The sequence below is a fragment of the Lemur catta genome, chromosome 22, assembly GCF_020740605.2.
Source record: "Lemur catta isolate mLemCat1 chromosome 22, mLemCat1.pri, whole genome shotgun sequence".
Lineage (NCBI taxonomy): Eukaryota > Metazoa > Chordata > Mammalia > Primates > Lemuridae > Lemur > Lemur catta.
The window spans coordinates 8,913,784-8,928,119 of record NC_059149.1 but is presented as its reverse complement, the minus strand read 5'-3'; the positions used below and the strand labels follow the sequence as shown (position 1 = coordinate 8,928,119).

Genomic DNA, 14,336 nt, shown 5'->3' with positions numbered 1-14,336 from the left:
TATTGTAATTGTTCCATTTTATTATTACTAATTGTTTTTAATCTCTAACTGTGTCCTATTATTTATTTATTTAGACAGAGTCTTACTCCTTTGCCCTGACTAGAGTGCCGTGGCATCAGCCTAGCTCACAGCAACCTCAAACTCCTGGGCTCGAGTGATCCTCCTGCCTCAGCCTCTCGAGTAGCTGGGACAACAGGCACACACCACGATGCCTGGCTAATTTTTATATTTTTAGTAGAGATGGGGTCTCACTGTTGCTCAGGCTGGTCTTGAACTTCCGAGCTCAAGCAATCCTCCTGCCTCGGCCTCCCAGAGTGCTGGGATTACCGACATGAGCCACTGTGCCTGGCCTCTAACTTTGCCCAATTTATAAATTAAAGTTTATCATAGATACGTATGATAAAGGAAAAAACATAGTGTAGATAGAATACAGTACTACCTGCGGTTTCAGGCATCCATTGGGGGTCTTGGAACATACTTCCTGAAGATAAGGGGGCACTACTATGTTCATTCTTCTCAAGTGCACATAGAACCTGAGAAATTCTAGGCCATATACTAGGCCATAAAACAAATCTTAATACTTTTAAAAGGATAAAAATAATACAAAGTATGTTTTCTAACCATAATATAGTGAAATTAGAAATTAATAGAAGGAAAAACTTTGGGAAACTCACAAATATGTGGAAATTAAATAACACTCCTAAATAATGAGTGATTAAAGAAGATCTTAAAAGGAAAATAGGCCAGGTGTGGTGGCTGACACCTATAATCCTGGCACTTTGAGAGGCCAAGGTGGGAGGATCGCTTGAGGCCAAGAGTTCAAGACCAACTGGGCAACATAGTGAGACTCCGTATCTACAAAAAATAAAAATAAAACAAATTAGTCTTTCATGGTGGCACACACCTGTAGTCCCAGCTACTCAGAAGACTGAGGCAGGAGGATCATTGGAGCCCAGGAGTTTGAGGTTGTAGTGAGCTATTATGATGCCTATGTTAAGCCCAGACAATAGAGGGAAACCCTGCCTCAAAAAAAAAAAAGGAAAATAAAAAAACTTTGTGATGAATGAAAATGAAGATATTATATAATCTATCAGAACTCATGAGATGCAGCTAAAGTAGTACTTAGAGGGAAATTCATAGTGGTAAATGATCAGAGTGGAAATTAATGTAATAGAGAATAGAAGAAATCAATGCGACTGAAGTCTGGGTCTTTCAGAAGATCAACAAAACTGATGAACCTTTAGCTAGAGTCAGGGAAAAAAAAAGAAGACTCAATTACTAGAATCAGGAATGAAAGAGGGGATATTATTACTGACCTTTCAAAAATAAAAAGGATTATAATGGAATACCATGAATAATTGTATGCCAGTAATTAGATAACTTAGATGAGATGGACAAATTATTAGAAAGATGCAAACTTCCAAAACTGACTCAAGAAATAGAAAATCTGAATAGACCTATACCAAGTAAAGAGATTGAATTAGTTAAAAACAGCAACAACAAAAACTATCCACAAAAGAAGCCCAAGCCCAGATAGCTTCACTAGTGAATTCTACCAAACATTTAAAGAATTGATACCAATTCTTCACAAACTCTTCTAAAAAATAGAAGAGGACAGATCACTTCTCCACTTATTCTATAAACCCATGTTACCCTGATATGAAAACCAAAGACATGATAAGAAAAGAAAACTATAGGCCAGTATTTCTTATGAATATGAATAAAAAATCTTCAACAAAATACTAGCGTACTGAATCCAGCAACATATAAAAAGAATTATATAGGATGACCAAGTGGGATTTCTCCCAGGATTATAAGGTTGGTTTAACATCCAAAAATGAATGTAATACACTGTATCAATTGAGTTTTAAAAATCCTGTGATTATCTCAACAGGTGCAGGAAAAGCATTTGACAAAATCCAGTGCCCTTTTGTAATAAAAACTCTGTATAAGCTAGTAAGACAAGGAAACTCCTTCAACCTGATAAAGGGCATCTATGAGCCATCCGTGTCCAAACTCATGATTAAAGAGTGGGTGTTTTCTCTCTAATAGCAGGAACAAGACAAGGATGTCTGTTCTTCCCACTTCTATTTAATATTGTACTGGAGGTTCTAGCTAGAAACCTAGTTAAGCGAGAAAAAAATAAAAAGGCATTGAAATTGGACAGGAAAGGCTGGGCGTGGTGGCTCACGCCTGTAATCCTAGCACTCTGGGAGGCCAAGGCGTGAGGATCGCTTGAGGTCAGGAGTTCGAGACCAGCCTGAGCAAGAGCGAGACCCCCATCTCTACTAAAAAAATAGAAAGAAATTAGCTGGACAACTAAAAATATATATAGAAAAAATCAGCTGGGCATGGTGGTGCATGCCTGTAGTCCCAGCTACCTGAGAGGCTGAGGCAGGAGGATCGCTTGAACCCAGGAGTTTGAGGTTGCTGTGAGCTAGGCTGACGCCACGGCACTCTAACCAGGGCAAAAAGAGTGAGACTCTGTCTCCAAAAAAAAAAAAGAAAGAAAGAAAGAAATTGGACAGGAAAAAGTAAAACTATCTCTGTTCACAAATGACATAGTTTTATATATAGAAAACCCCAAGGAATCCACCAAAAAACCCATTGAAAACATAAAGGCGTCAATGGGGATATCACCCTGAACATGCCCGATCTCGTCTGAGGTAAGTTGGGTGGGCCTGGTTATTACTTGGATGAAAGATTAATAAACCAGTTCAGGAAGGTTATGGAGTATAAGGTTAATGTACAAAAATCATTTGCTTTTATATATACTAGTAATGAAAAATCCAAAAATGAAATTAAGAAAACAATTCCATCTACAATAGCTTCAAAAAGAGTGAAATACTTAGGAATAAATTTAACAAAAGAAGTGCAAAATGAGGTTGTGGCCGGTCGCCTGTGCAGGAGCCTGGGAACATGCTGATCGCAGCAGTTACCCTCATCCCCCTACCATGGTGACCTCATTGCTTAAGCAGCGGCAGCAGCAGCCCATGGCAGCCAGTATCAGGAACCTGCCCTGGGTTGAAAAATACTGGCCGCAGACACTGAGTGATCTCATTTCTCATCAGAACATTTCGAGTACCATTCAAGCTTTGTCAGTAAAGACTGACTGCCACACCTGCTTCCCTGTAGTCCTCCAGGGACAGGAAAGACATTCACCATCCTAGCCTGTGCTAATAGATAGACAAAAAGAATTTGGCTCCATGGTCTTGGAGCTGACTGCTTCAGATGACTGAGGAATACATTTTGTTCAGGGACTAATCCTGAGCTTTGCCACCACAAGGACAATATTTAAGAAAGGCTTTAAACCAGTAATCCTCGATGCACCTGATACCATGACTCAAGATGCCTAGAATGCTCTGAGGAAAGTGATTGCAAAAGTCACTGAAAGTGCCAGCTTTTGCCTCATCTGTAACTATCTGTCAAAGATCACACCCACCTTGCAGTCCCAGAGTGTAAGTTTCTGATTTGATCTCCTTACTCCTGAACTCATGGCTCCCCACTTGGAACGTGTTGTAGAGGAGGAGAAAATTGATGTAAGTGAAGACAGGGTGAAAGCACTTGGAACTTTTTCCAGTGGAGACAGGCCAAGGGCTCTGAACATTTTACAGAGCACCGATACGGCCTTTGGGAAGGTGACAGAGGAGACTGTCTACACCTGCACAGGGCACCTGCTCATGTCAGACGTTGCCAACACTTTGTGATGTCCAACAGCCTAAAGAAACGTGGAGGTAAGAACTCTGAAGGGAGTGGTACTACAAACAAGACACCTGACAGAGACACGCTTGTTTGTGCATAGAGTTAACATTCCATCTTCAGTTCCAATACTTTTATTGACCATAATGACAGACATTAAGTACAGACTTTGTGTTGGCACCAACAAGAAGATTCAGCTGAGTTCCCTCATTACTGCTTTTCAAGTTACCAGAGACCTGATTGTCTCAGAGCCCTGGATGCTGAGTTCTGTTCCCTGCAGTTCTCAGGGCCCAGCACTATCGGAGAACAGGGGACTTGGTTACCGGATGAACTGTTGCCAGGGGCTGTGTAATGAAGCCACCATCATCCTAATTCTTGGAAAACTCTGTTCCAGGCACGGATGGGCAGACATTTAAACAGTACTGTGTTTGTGGCTATTTGGCGCGGGGATATACAAAATAATTTTAATGTACAACTGTCTTACTGTTCTGCCCATTTGTCTTTTATAGGAAAACAGTTTAATTCTTTTACCCTTCATTTGCTTGGATGACAGGGAACAGAAGACTTTCAAAGCAAAATTAAGTTTATAAATCTAATCTTTGACACCATCTCTGTCTACTTTGAATAGGTATTAATGGAGTTCTGGGCAAAACTATTATACTCTTATGAAAATAGGCTGAATACTCTTCCTTTAAAAACTCATCTTTTCTCTCAGTCCACGCCACTGGTCGTGCCACCCACCTGGTACCCGCTGTCGCCATGGGAGCGCAGGTGGAGACCATCTCCCCAGGAGATGGGTGCACCTTCCCAAAGCATAGCCAGACCTGTGTGGTGCACTGCACCAGGATACTTGAAGATGGAAAGAAATTTGATTCCTCCTGGGACAGAAACAAGCCCTTTAAGTTTATGCTAGGCAAGTAGGAGGTGATCTGAGGCTGGGAAGAAGGGGTTGCCCAGAAGAGTGTGGGTCAGACAAGCCAAACTGACTATATTTCCAGACTATGCATATGGCGCTGTTGGGCACCCAGGCATCATCCCAGCACATGCTCCTCTCATCTTTGATGTGGAGCTTTTGAAACTTGAATGACAAGAATGGCCCCCTCTGTTAGCTCCCTGTTCTTGCATCTGCCACATGGAGAGATCCGGTGCCTCCAGAAGTGTGCGCAGGAATCCATATGGAGCTTTTCCTGGTGCTCCACTGCACTCTGCATAAACATCTACCCCAACTAAATGTGTTCTGTCACTCAGCTTTGCTTCCGACACCTCCATTTCCTCTTCCCCTCTCTCCTTGTTTGTGTGTTTACCTAAACTATACGCTGTAAACCTCAAGTTACTCACTTTATTTTGTTTTCATTTTGGGATGAAGATTCAGTTTCAGTCTTTTGGACCTAGGTTTCCAATTAAGTATATGGTCAAGTATTAACAGCAGAAGTTATGGGGTAATTTTAGAATAGGAATTGGTATTTTGGGGGGGTTGCCAGAATATTTTTTTTTTGAATGAAATTTTAATCTATTATATATTAAACATTCTTGCTGCTGTGCTGCAAAGCCATAGCAGATTTGAGGTGCTGTTGAGGGCTGAATTTTTCTGCAAGTTGAGAGATGTCCTTGGGTTACATTAAAAGCCCTACCCAAAACTGAAGTGGGGAAGGGAAGAGCCTTTGCCTCCACTGGCCCCACCTCAACCTCCCCTTAAACCCGCTGCCTTTTTTTTTTTGAAACAGAGTCTTGCTCTGTTGCTTGAGGTAGAGTGCCTTGGCATCAGCCTAGCTCACAGCAACCTCAAACTCCAGGGCTCAAGTGATCCTCCTGCCTCAGCCTCCCAAGTAGCTTGGTCTACATGCCTGCGCCACTACACCTGGCTAATCTTTTCTATTTTTAGTTGTCTGGCTAATTTCTTTCTATTTTTAGTAGAGATGGGGTCTCGCTTTTGCTGAGGCTGGTCTCCGAACTCCTGACCTCAAGTGATCCTCCCACCTCCCAGAGTGCTAGAATTATAGGCGTGAGCCACCTCGCCCAGCCCAACCCTCTGCTTTTTGAAAGCAGATCCATTTCACTGGGATGTTGGACACTACAGGCATCTGTCCCTGGGCCAGCAGGGATCTCTTGAAGCCTTCTTTGTGGCCTGGCTTAGTTTTTTTTTTTTTTTTTCCCATCCTGTTGTTTTTCTAATGGACTTTCAGGAAGTTTGTAATCTTATAACTTTCCAAGCTCCACCACTTCCTAAAATTTAAGAACTTTAATCAAAAGTTTAAATTGAAGGTGCTGTTTATAGACTTAACACCTGATGAAAGCCCAGCCATGGTGACAAATCCTTGAATGCTCTCTTAAGAAAAGGATGCTCGTCATCGCAGCTTCAGCATCTCCTGTTTTTTGATGCTTGGCTCCCTCTGCTGACCTCAGAGTTTCCTGACTTTTCCTGCCGCAGCTCCTTCTCCCCCTTTGCTGTCCTGTGTAGTGATTTGGTGAGAGAAATTGTTGCTGCCCCTCTCCCCTCCAGCACCACATGAGTTTCAAGTTTTATTATTGCAATAAAAGTGCTTTATGCTGGCTTTTCTCAAAAAACAAAAACAAAAAAACTCATCTTTTAATTTACCTCTTGAAGTAGAAGAGTTATCTGCAGGATTCTAACTGTGGTGTGGACAGCAGAAAAAAACTTTAATTGTAACATAGAGCTGGCCTTTAAATTATGCCACTGGAGACCAGAGGTTGTATAGAATTTATTTGTTTAATGCAGGGAAGACACCTGCGATTAAACCTGACTCTAAAGCTAGAACCACAGAAAGGATTGGGACTTTTGTACAAATTCAGCAGTTTCTTTCATAGCAGTATGCTGCATTTGTAGTGTTTTTCATAATAAAATAGCTTGTTTAAAAAAAAGTGTAAAACTTATATTCTGGATATAAAACATTGAAAGTTAAAGAAGTTAAAGAAGATCTAAAGAAATGGAAAAACATCTCATATTCATGGATTAGAAGATTTACTATTATTAAGATGGCAGTAGTCTCCAAATTGATCTACAGATTCACCACAATCACAATCAAAATTCCTGCTGTCATTTTTATAAAAATTAAGAAGCTAATCCTAAAATTCATGTTGGAATAGCCAAAACAATCTTGAAAAAGAAGTTGTTGGAAGACTCATACTTCTTGACTTCAAAATTTACTACAAAGCTAAAATGGTAGAAACAGTGTAGTACTGGCATAATGACAGACATATAGATTACTGGAATAACATTGAGAGCCCAGAAATAAATCCATGTCTATGGCCAATTGATTTTTGACAAGGATACCAAGACCATTCATTGGGGGGGAAGAATAATAGTGTTTACAACACATGGTGCCATGACAACTGGATAGCCACAAGCAAAAGAATTAAGTTAGACCCTTATTTCACACTTTATACAAATATTAACTAAAAATGGATTATAGACCTAAATGTAAGAGCTAAAACTATAAAACTCTTAGAAGAAAATATAGAGATAAATCTTCATTACTTTGGATTTTGCAATAGTTTTTTAGGTATGACACCAAAAGCATGAGAAACAAAAGAAAAAAAATAAAGTGGACTTCATCAAAATTAAAAACTTTTCTAGTTCAAAGGACACTGTCAAGAAAGTGAAAAGGAAGAAAATCTTTGCAAATCATAAATTTGAAAAGGGATTTGTATCTAGAATAAAGAACTCTTAAAAGACAACCCAATTAAAAATGGGGCAAACCTCTGAATAGATATTTCTCTAAAGAAGATATACAAATGGCTAACAAGCACGTGAAAGGATGGTCAACATCATTAGTCATGAGGGAATTGCAAATTGAAACCACAATGAAATACCACTTCACACCCTCTAGGATGGCTATGAAAAGCAAAACAAAACAACCAGAAAAAATAAGTATTGGCAAGCATGTGGAGAAATTGGAACCCTCATATATTGCCGATGGGAATGTGCAATGGTATAACTGTTTTGGAAACAGTTTGCCTTTTCTCAAACTGTTAATGGTGGAATTACCATGTGACCCAGCAGTTCCACGCCTAAGTATATATGGAGAACTGAATGCATGTGTCTGCATAAATATTCATGATAGCCCAAAGGTGGCAATGGTCTTAATATCCACTAAGTGATGATAAATGATTAAACAAAATGTAGTATTTGCATAAAACAGGATATTATTTGGCCACAAAAAGGAATGAAGGTCTGATACATGCTGCAACATAGTTGAACCTTGAACACATTATGCTAAATGAAAGAAGCCAGTGACAAAATAATCATAATATATGATTCAATTTATATGAAATTTTCCGAATAGGCAAATCTATAGAGACAGAAAGCAGACTAGTGGTTGTGTAGGACTGGTGGGATGGGACGATTAGGTGAGGCATGGTTAAAGGGTATAGCACTTCTTTTTGAGGTTTTGAAATGTTCTAAAATTGATTGTGGAGATAATTGCACATATCCATGTATATACTAAAAACCATTGAATAGTACACTTTAAGTGGGAGAATTGTATTGTGAATTATATCTCAATAAAGCTTTTAATAAAAATAAGAATGCCAATATTATGACTAACAATTTATTAATGAATGCAGTTTAGTTTTCTTTGCAGTTCAGTTTGTCTCTAGAGAATATATTCCACTGAGGATGTATAGTCAAAATAATGTGTCTAAAAGTCATTTGAAATATAATTCTTTTTTTCTCTATGGTTATGTTACCAACTTGATATTTAGTAACTGCATTCATTGACATTTCCTGTAGTAAAAAACAACTCCAGGATTTTAGTGGCTTATAACAATAAATGTTTATTTCTTGCTCATGTTCTGTGAGTGCACTGCAGTGATTCTTCTCCAGGCTCCAGACTGAGTTTGGGCCTCCGCGTGGGTCTTCTCATGTTGGGACTTACTGAAATCACAGCACCTGTATGGGATATACTAGTCTCGTTCATGGTGGAGGGCAGGAGCAGAAGAGGGTTGCTAGAACTTGTAGTGACTCCTACATCCTTTGGACTGGGCACACTGTCACTTTTACCCATATTTGTCTGTCTGTTTTGCATAAAAGGTTAAAGAACCTTTTTTTTTCTTGTGTGAGTTTATGCTGATACCTCCAATTCAAATTCCATACACCCGATTCTTCTTCATCTTTCTCCATTCCACATTTTATCTTTCCTTGCCCACGTGAAAATACTGGTTCCCAATAACATTGCTGTATTGTTTATTTGTATCTTCTATAATACACAGTTAGTTTAGAAATTCAGACACAAGTGTAAAGTGTAGGATTTAGAATGTGAACCCCTGAGGATGCCCATTCAGATAAGTCACTTGAATTCTTTTCTATGTGATTACCAATCCGGTAGACCTGTAAGAAGTTAAAGTACAGTTTGATTCATACTGATATTTCAAATTAAGGATTAAAGGGTTTTTAGTTTCATCATTTTTATATCTGTATATCTCATCTCTGTGAAAATACTGATTCCCAACTATACCAACATAATTATTCATTTGCAACTACTATACCCACATAACAGAATCAAAAATAACAATACCAACAATGGTGGTAGTTATTACTATGATTACTGAAAAGAATCCAAGTTTTTTGCTTTATTTATTTATTTATTTGTTTGTTTGTTTGTTTGGTTTTGGTTCATAGGGTATGTATTGTACCAGAGAAGTCAAATTACTGTGATTTAAATTCACTTGAAATACTTTCTGTTTTTGAGGTTTTTCTACCAAGTATTAAGTGTTTCTTTTTAAAGAAAAGACTTAAAAAGATTTTATCTTTGATAATTATGTAAAATATTTGCCGTTGTTCTAAAATCAAATGTATAAAACGATATATTTAAGGGCTGTCTACCTTCAATCCCTGCCCCACAGTATTTTTTAAAAAATTTTTATCACAGAAACTTTCTAACATGTAAAAGTAGAGAGACTAGTGTTATAAAACTCCTAGTTATCCATCACTCATCTTCACCAAGTTATCAGGTTATTGTTATTCTTGTTTATTAATTATATTTTTTAGAGACAGGGGTCTTGTTGTGTTGCCCAGGCTGGAGTGCAGTGGTGCGATCATAGCTTACTGCAGCCACAAACTCCTGGGCTCAAGTGATCCTTTTGCCTCAGCCTCCTGAGTAGTTGGAACTATAGGTGTGTGCCACCGCACCCGGCTTTATTGTTGTTTATTTATATACCCAATCATTTGTCACACTTGTAGGTATTATAGTTTTAAAATATGTTTTAATATTTATTTAGGGTAGCCTTGAGGGCATATTTATATTCTAACGGAGATGATCTATGCTACTAGAAGAAATAGATGATAAATGAAAGAGTAGAGGTAACTGAAAAAGTTCTTGAGAAGAGATTATGTGGTCCAGAGCTAAGTGGAGAGATTGGCCTTTAACAGGATCAGGGACACTTCATTTGTGCTTTCTGAGAAGACAGTAATAGATATGGGTAAATTAGTAGATTTAGTCCATAGGAAGATAGAGCTCCTGTCTGACTGCTGCTTTTTTAAAAAAGTGAAGTATGAGATAAAGTTGCCAGTTGAAAAATGAGGGGTGGGATAAGAGAATCTTGGAGATTTGAGGGCCCAAGAAGAGTGAAATAGTTGTTCTGGAGAGTGAGAAGATGACCATACTAAGTAAGTAAGTATAGGACAAGTGTTAGGCAGTGCTGAGTGCCTACTTGAGATTTGTGATCATGAATTTACAGAGAATTTGTTGTGTTTTCTCTACCAGTATTTACAGGTGGAGTCAGTGGATAATTGGGTTTAAACTGGGCTAGGTTTTTGCAGGGTCCGTATATCTGAAGGAAAGAGTGGCAGGTTACTCAGTGGGAGCTGAGTAAGGAAGGCTGTGAGGATGTGGGTGGTGTGGAGGATGGGAGAGTTGGGGAGGCAGTAAAAATGTGGGACCTCAGAGATCTGCAGGAAAGAACAGAAACAAAGGTAGTTGTGGGGATTGAGGTATTGGTTCAGCGCTGCTAGGTGGGAGGAGTGGTTCAACCCTTATCTTTCTGTCTCTGCTCAAGATTCAAATTCTTGGTAGAGAGAAATTAATTGGCCAAAAGTTCACCCCTAAACCAGGAGAAGAAAGGGAGGACATTACTTAGGGGAATTTATCTGATTGAGAAATTTAGTAGTTAGGATTTGAAGTTTGTAACATTAAAAAAAAAAAAAAACAACAGGGTGGTGGCTCACACCTGTAATCCCAGCACTTTGGGAGGCTGGGGCAGGTGGATTGCTTGAGGCCAGTAGTTTGAGACTAGCCTGAGCAACATAGCAAGACTCTGTCCTTAAAAATAAATAAATAGATAAATAAATAAAAAACAACTATTCTGCTATCCTCTAGTTTCTATATTCTGTGCTGTAAAGATGGTACTTGCCTAGCTCATGTAATGTCAATATAGAATAGTTACATGCTTTAAGAACAAAATATTATGAAACTGGTAAGTAGTACAGTTAAGCTAAGATAGTGATAATTAATCTTTCAGTAATTACAACTGCCAGTGAATTGTTTTGTTTTTTTTTTTTTGGAGATAAAATCTCACTGTGTTGCCCAGGCTAGAGTGCAGTGGCCTGATCATAGCTCACTGCAACCTCAAACTCCTTGGTTCAAGCAATACTCCCACCTCAGCCTCCCAAGAAGCTGGGACTACAGGAGCATGCCACCACACCCAGCTAATTGTTTAAAAAAGTTTTTTGTAGAGATGGAATCTCGCTGTGTTGCCCAGGATGGTCTCCATCTCCTAGGTTCAAGTGCTCCTCCCACCTGGGTCTCTCAAAGTGCTAGGATTACAGGCATGAGCCACTGGGCCCAGCTGAGTGAATTTCTTTATGAAACCATATTTGAAGTTTTGGAAAACAATTCAAAGATCCTATTCAAGCTTAACACTATGCTTAATCTATGTAGTTCAAAGCAAAATAACTCATAGAATACAAATGTATTCTATTAGGTAAATACTCCTCTTAGCAGTGGCAAAGAACTCTTTTGTTGCACTAATTAAATTAGTAGTGATGAGTGTTAGTGATTGGAGACAGATAGAGGTAATCTAGTATCTCTGGTTTTGCTAATCATCTTGACATACTAGAATTCCTTTATATATCTTTTGGTATGGTGGCACTGGCATAATGCATAAGAACAGGCTTTTACTAGATAGTCAATAGTATGTTCTAGAGTGTTTGATTAACCATGTAATATATCTATATCAATTTAATGAGTGGTTTTATAGTGGGGTTCTATTGCTTTTTGTCTGTTGCTTTTTTAATTTTGATCCTTATAACCTGTCTCTGTCAATCTGTCTCAAAATTATGTGAGAATGTTATTAAAAGTGAATTTATTTTTCTTTTTCTCTTAGGAACAGCCACCATATCCTAGCTACAATTCTAACTATTGGAATTCTGCTGCACGACCTAGGGCTCCTTACCCAAGTACATATGCTGTAAGACCAGAATTGCAAGGCCAGGTATGGTTTTAAATGGACAGAGACTTTCTGAATTTTTCTCCTAATGAATTGATTTATTTTCAGAACCTATGGTGATTTCATAGTAGTGAGGTGTTTTGTTTTGTTTTTTTAATTTAAGGGGCACCATCAGTGCATAGCTTGATGCATAATAGATTATTTTTCAGAGTCTGGAAACAAGAAACAAAATGTTCTTATTTTTTAAAATTTGACTTCCTTTGACAAATATTTATTTATTTATTTAACGTGTGTTCATTTATTGATTGCTGGGAATACAGCCTATTGAGAATACCTGACATGCATTTGGGGGAGAAATGAACTAAATCTGAAATGAAGCCATTCAAGAAGCCTGCTGTGAGTTAGTAAGGTAGCACAGATTAGATCTAAGGACGTGGTGGGGGCAACTCAAACAGCCACTTACAGTCTTTTTTTTTTTTTTTTTGAGACAGAGTCTCGCTCTGTTGCCCAGGTTGGAGTGAGTGCTGTAGTGTCAGCCTAGCTCACAGCAACCTCAAACTCCTGGGCTTAAGTGATCCTACTGCCTCAGCCTCCCGAGTAGCTGAGACTACAGGCATGCGCCACCATGCCCAGCTAATTTTTTCTGTATATATTTTTAGTTGGCCAGATCATCTCTTTCTATTTTTAGTAGAGACGGGGTCTCACTCTTGCTCAGGCTGGTCTCGAACTCCTGACCTCGAGCGATCCACCCGCCTCGGCCTCCCAGAGTGCTAGGATTACAGGCGTGAGCCACCGCGCCCGGCCACTTACAGTCTTTTGACAAATATTTAACTTTAAACATTTCAAGTATACAAAAAGAGTACAGAAAATATGTACATTTTTAATGTAGCAACTAGCTTTGTCAATTTTTGTTTGCCACATTTGTTTCAGATTTTTTCAAAGAAGTAAAACAAACAACTGAAGCCCCATATGATACTTTCCATTTTCTGAAGTTATATTTTTTATCCCATATGTGTTCTCATGCTTTTACTACTTGTGTATATATCCATAAACATTATACAGTATTCTTTAATGTGTTTTTAAATGTGATATGAGTAATTTCATATTAATACCCTCCTGCAGCTTATTTTGCTCAACATTGATTTTCACTTTTTTATCGTATGCATATGAGACAAGATTTCCGTGGGGTATGGAATTGCTGGGTTTTGTATATACATCTTCATTAGATACAGCTGAATTACTTTTTAAAATAGTTGCACTAATGAAGAAATGTTTAAAAGTTAGTCACTCATAACCTTGCTACTTTATCAAAGCAATAATTGTCACATCTATATATTTCCTTCCATTATTTTTTTCTATCTAGATACCATATTTCTATAGGCAAATAATTTTTTAAAAATATGATTGCAATATATACAGCTTTAAAGCAGCTGCATTTAAGCAGCTTTCAAATGAATCCACAGAATTTTAGATCCAGGTTAGAATTCTCTAAACTAATGTTCTCTGCAGAATTAAATTTCAAGATCACTATAAAGAATACTAATATAATTCTCCTGATGATTTCAAATAGTCAAATCTATGTTCAATTCTGTTTTAATTTACTAGTGATATGGAGGCTGAAATAATGGAAATAAATTTCTTTATGGGGTTCAATAATTCAATTAAAACAAACTAATTCTTTTTTTATCATTAATTTTTTAAGATTTTTTATCATAATCTTTTAAGATTGATTTTGAGCCAAAAGAATTTTTTATTGAAAGTTAGAGGAAGATTTGCTTGCTTACTTAGGAAAATATAAACATAATTGATTTTTTTTTAATGATCATGTATATATGAACTTTTGGATGAGGTTGATCTGAGATAATGGAATGCAAAATAAAGATCATGTTACTGCTTATTACAAATTTCTATTTTACTTGTGTCAGCCTTGTTCCTGTGACTGAAATGAGAAATGGACATTGTTATTACTAAATGTTACGTGCTTGTGGTTTGGCCACATACCATAAAATTTACCCTTTTAAGCGCACAATTCAGTGGTTTTCAGTATTTTCACAAAGTTGTGCAACCATTACTCACTATCTAATTCTAGAACATTTTCATCACACCAAAGAGAAATTCCGCACTTACCACCTCATTCATCTGTCTTCCCTTCTAATCTCCTATCGGGCTCTATGGATTTGTCTGTTCTGAACATTTTGTATGGAATCATGCAATATGTGGCCTTCTGTTTCTGG

General features: G+C 37.9%; 1 protein-coding gene and 2 pseudogenes across 5 annotated transcripts in view; all 3 read left to right on the top strand.

Moving 5' to 3' along the window:
- Nucleotides 1-14,336, top strand: part of BAG4 (BAG cochaperone 4) — a 50,684-nt gene that overhangs the window by 13,616 nt on the left and 22,732 nt on the right. For all 5 annotated transcript variants that reach the window (XR_006730967.1, XM_045535899.1, XM_045535902.1 and 2 more), the window contains exon 2: nucleotides 12,040-12,147. Coding sequence is in view for 4 of the 5 variants with exons in the window: in XM_045535899.1 (XP_045391855.1) it covers nucleotides 12,040-12,147 (108 nt within the window). In the remaining variant the exon portion in view is untranslated. The remainder of the gene's footprint in view (nucleotides 1-12,039; nucleotides 12,148-14,336) is intronic.
- LOC123626678 lies at nucleotides 2,887-4,196 on the top strand (annotated as a pseudogene).
- Nucleotides 4,459-5,404, top strand: LOC123626682 (annotated as a pseudogene).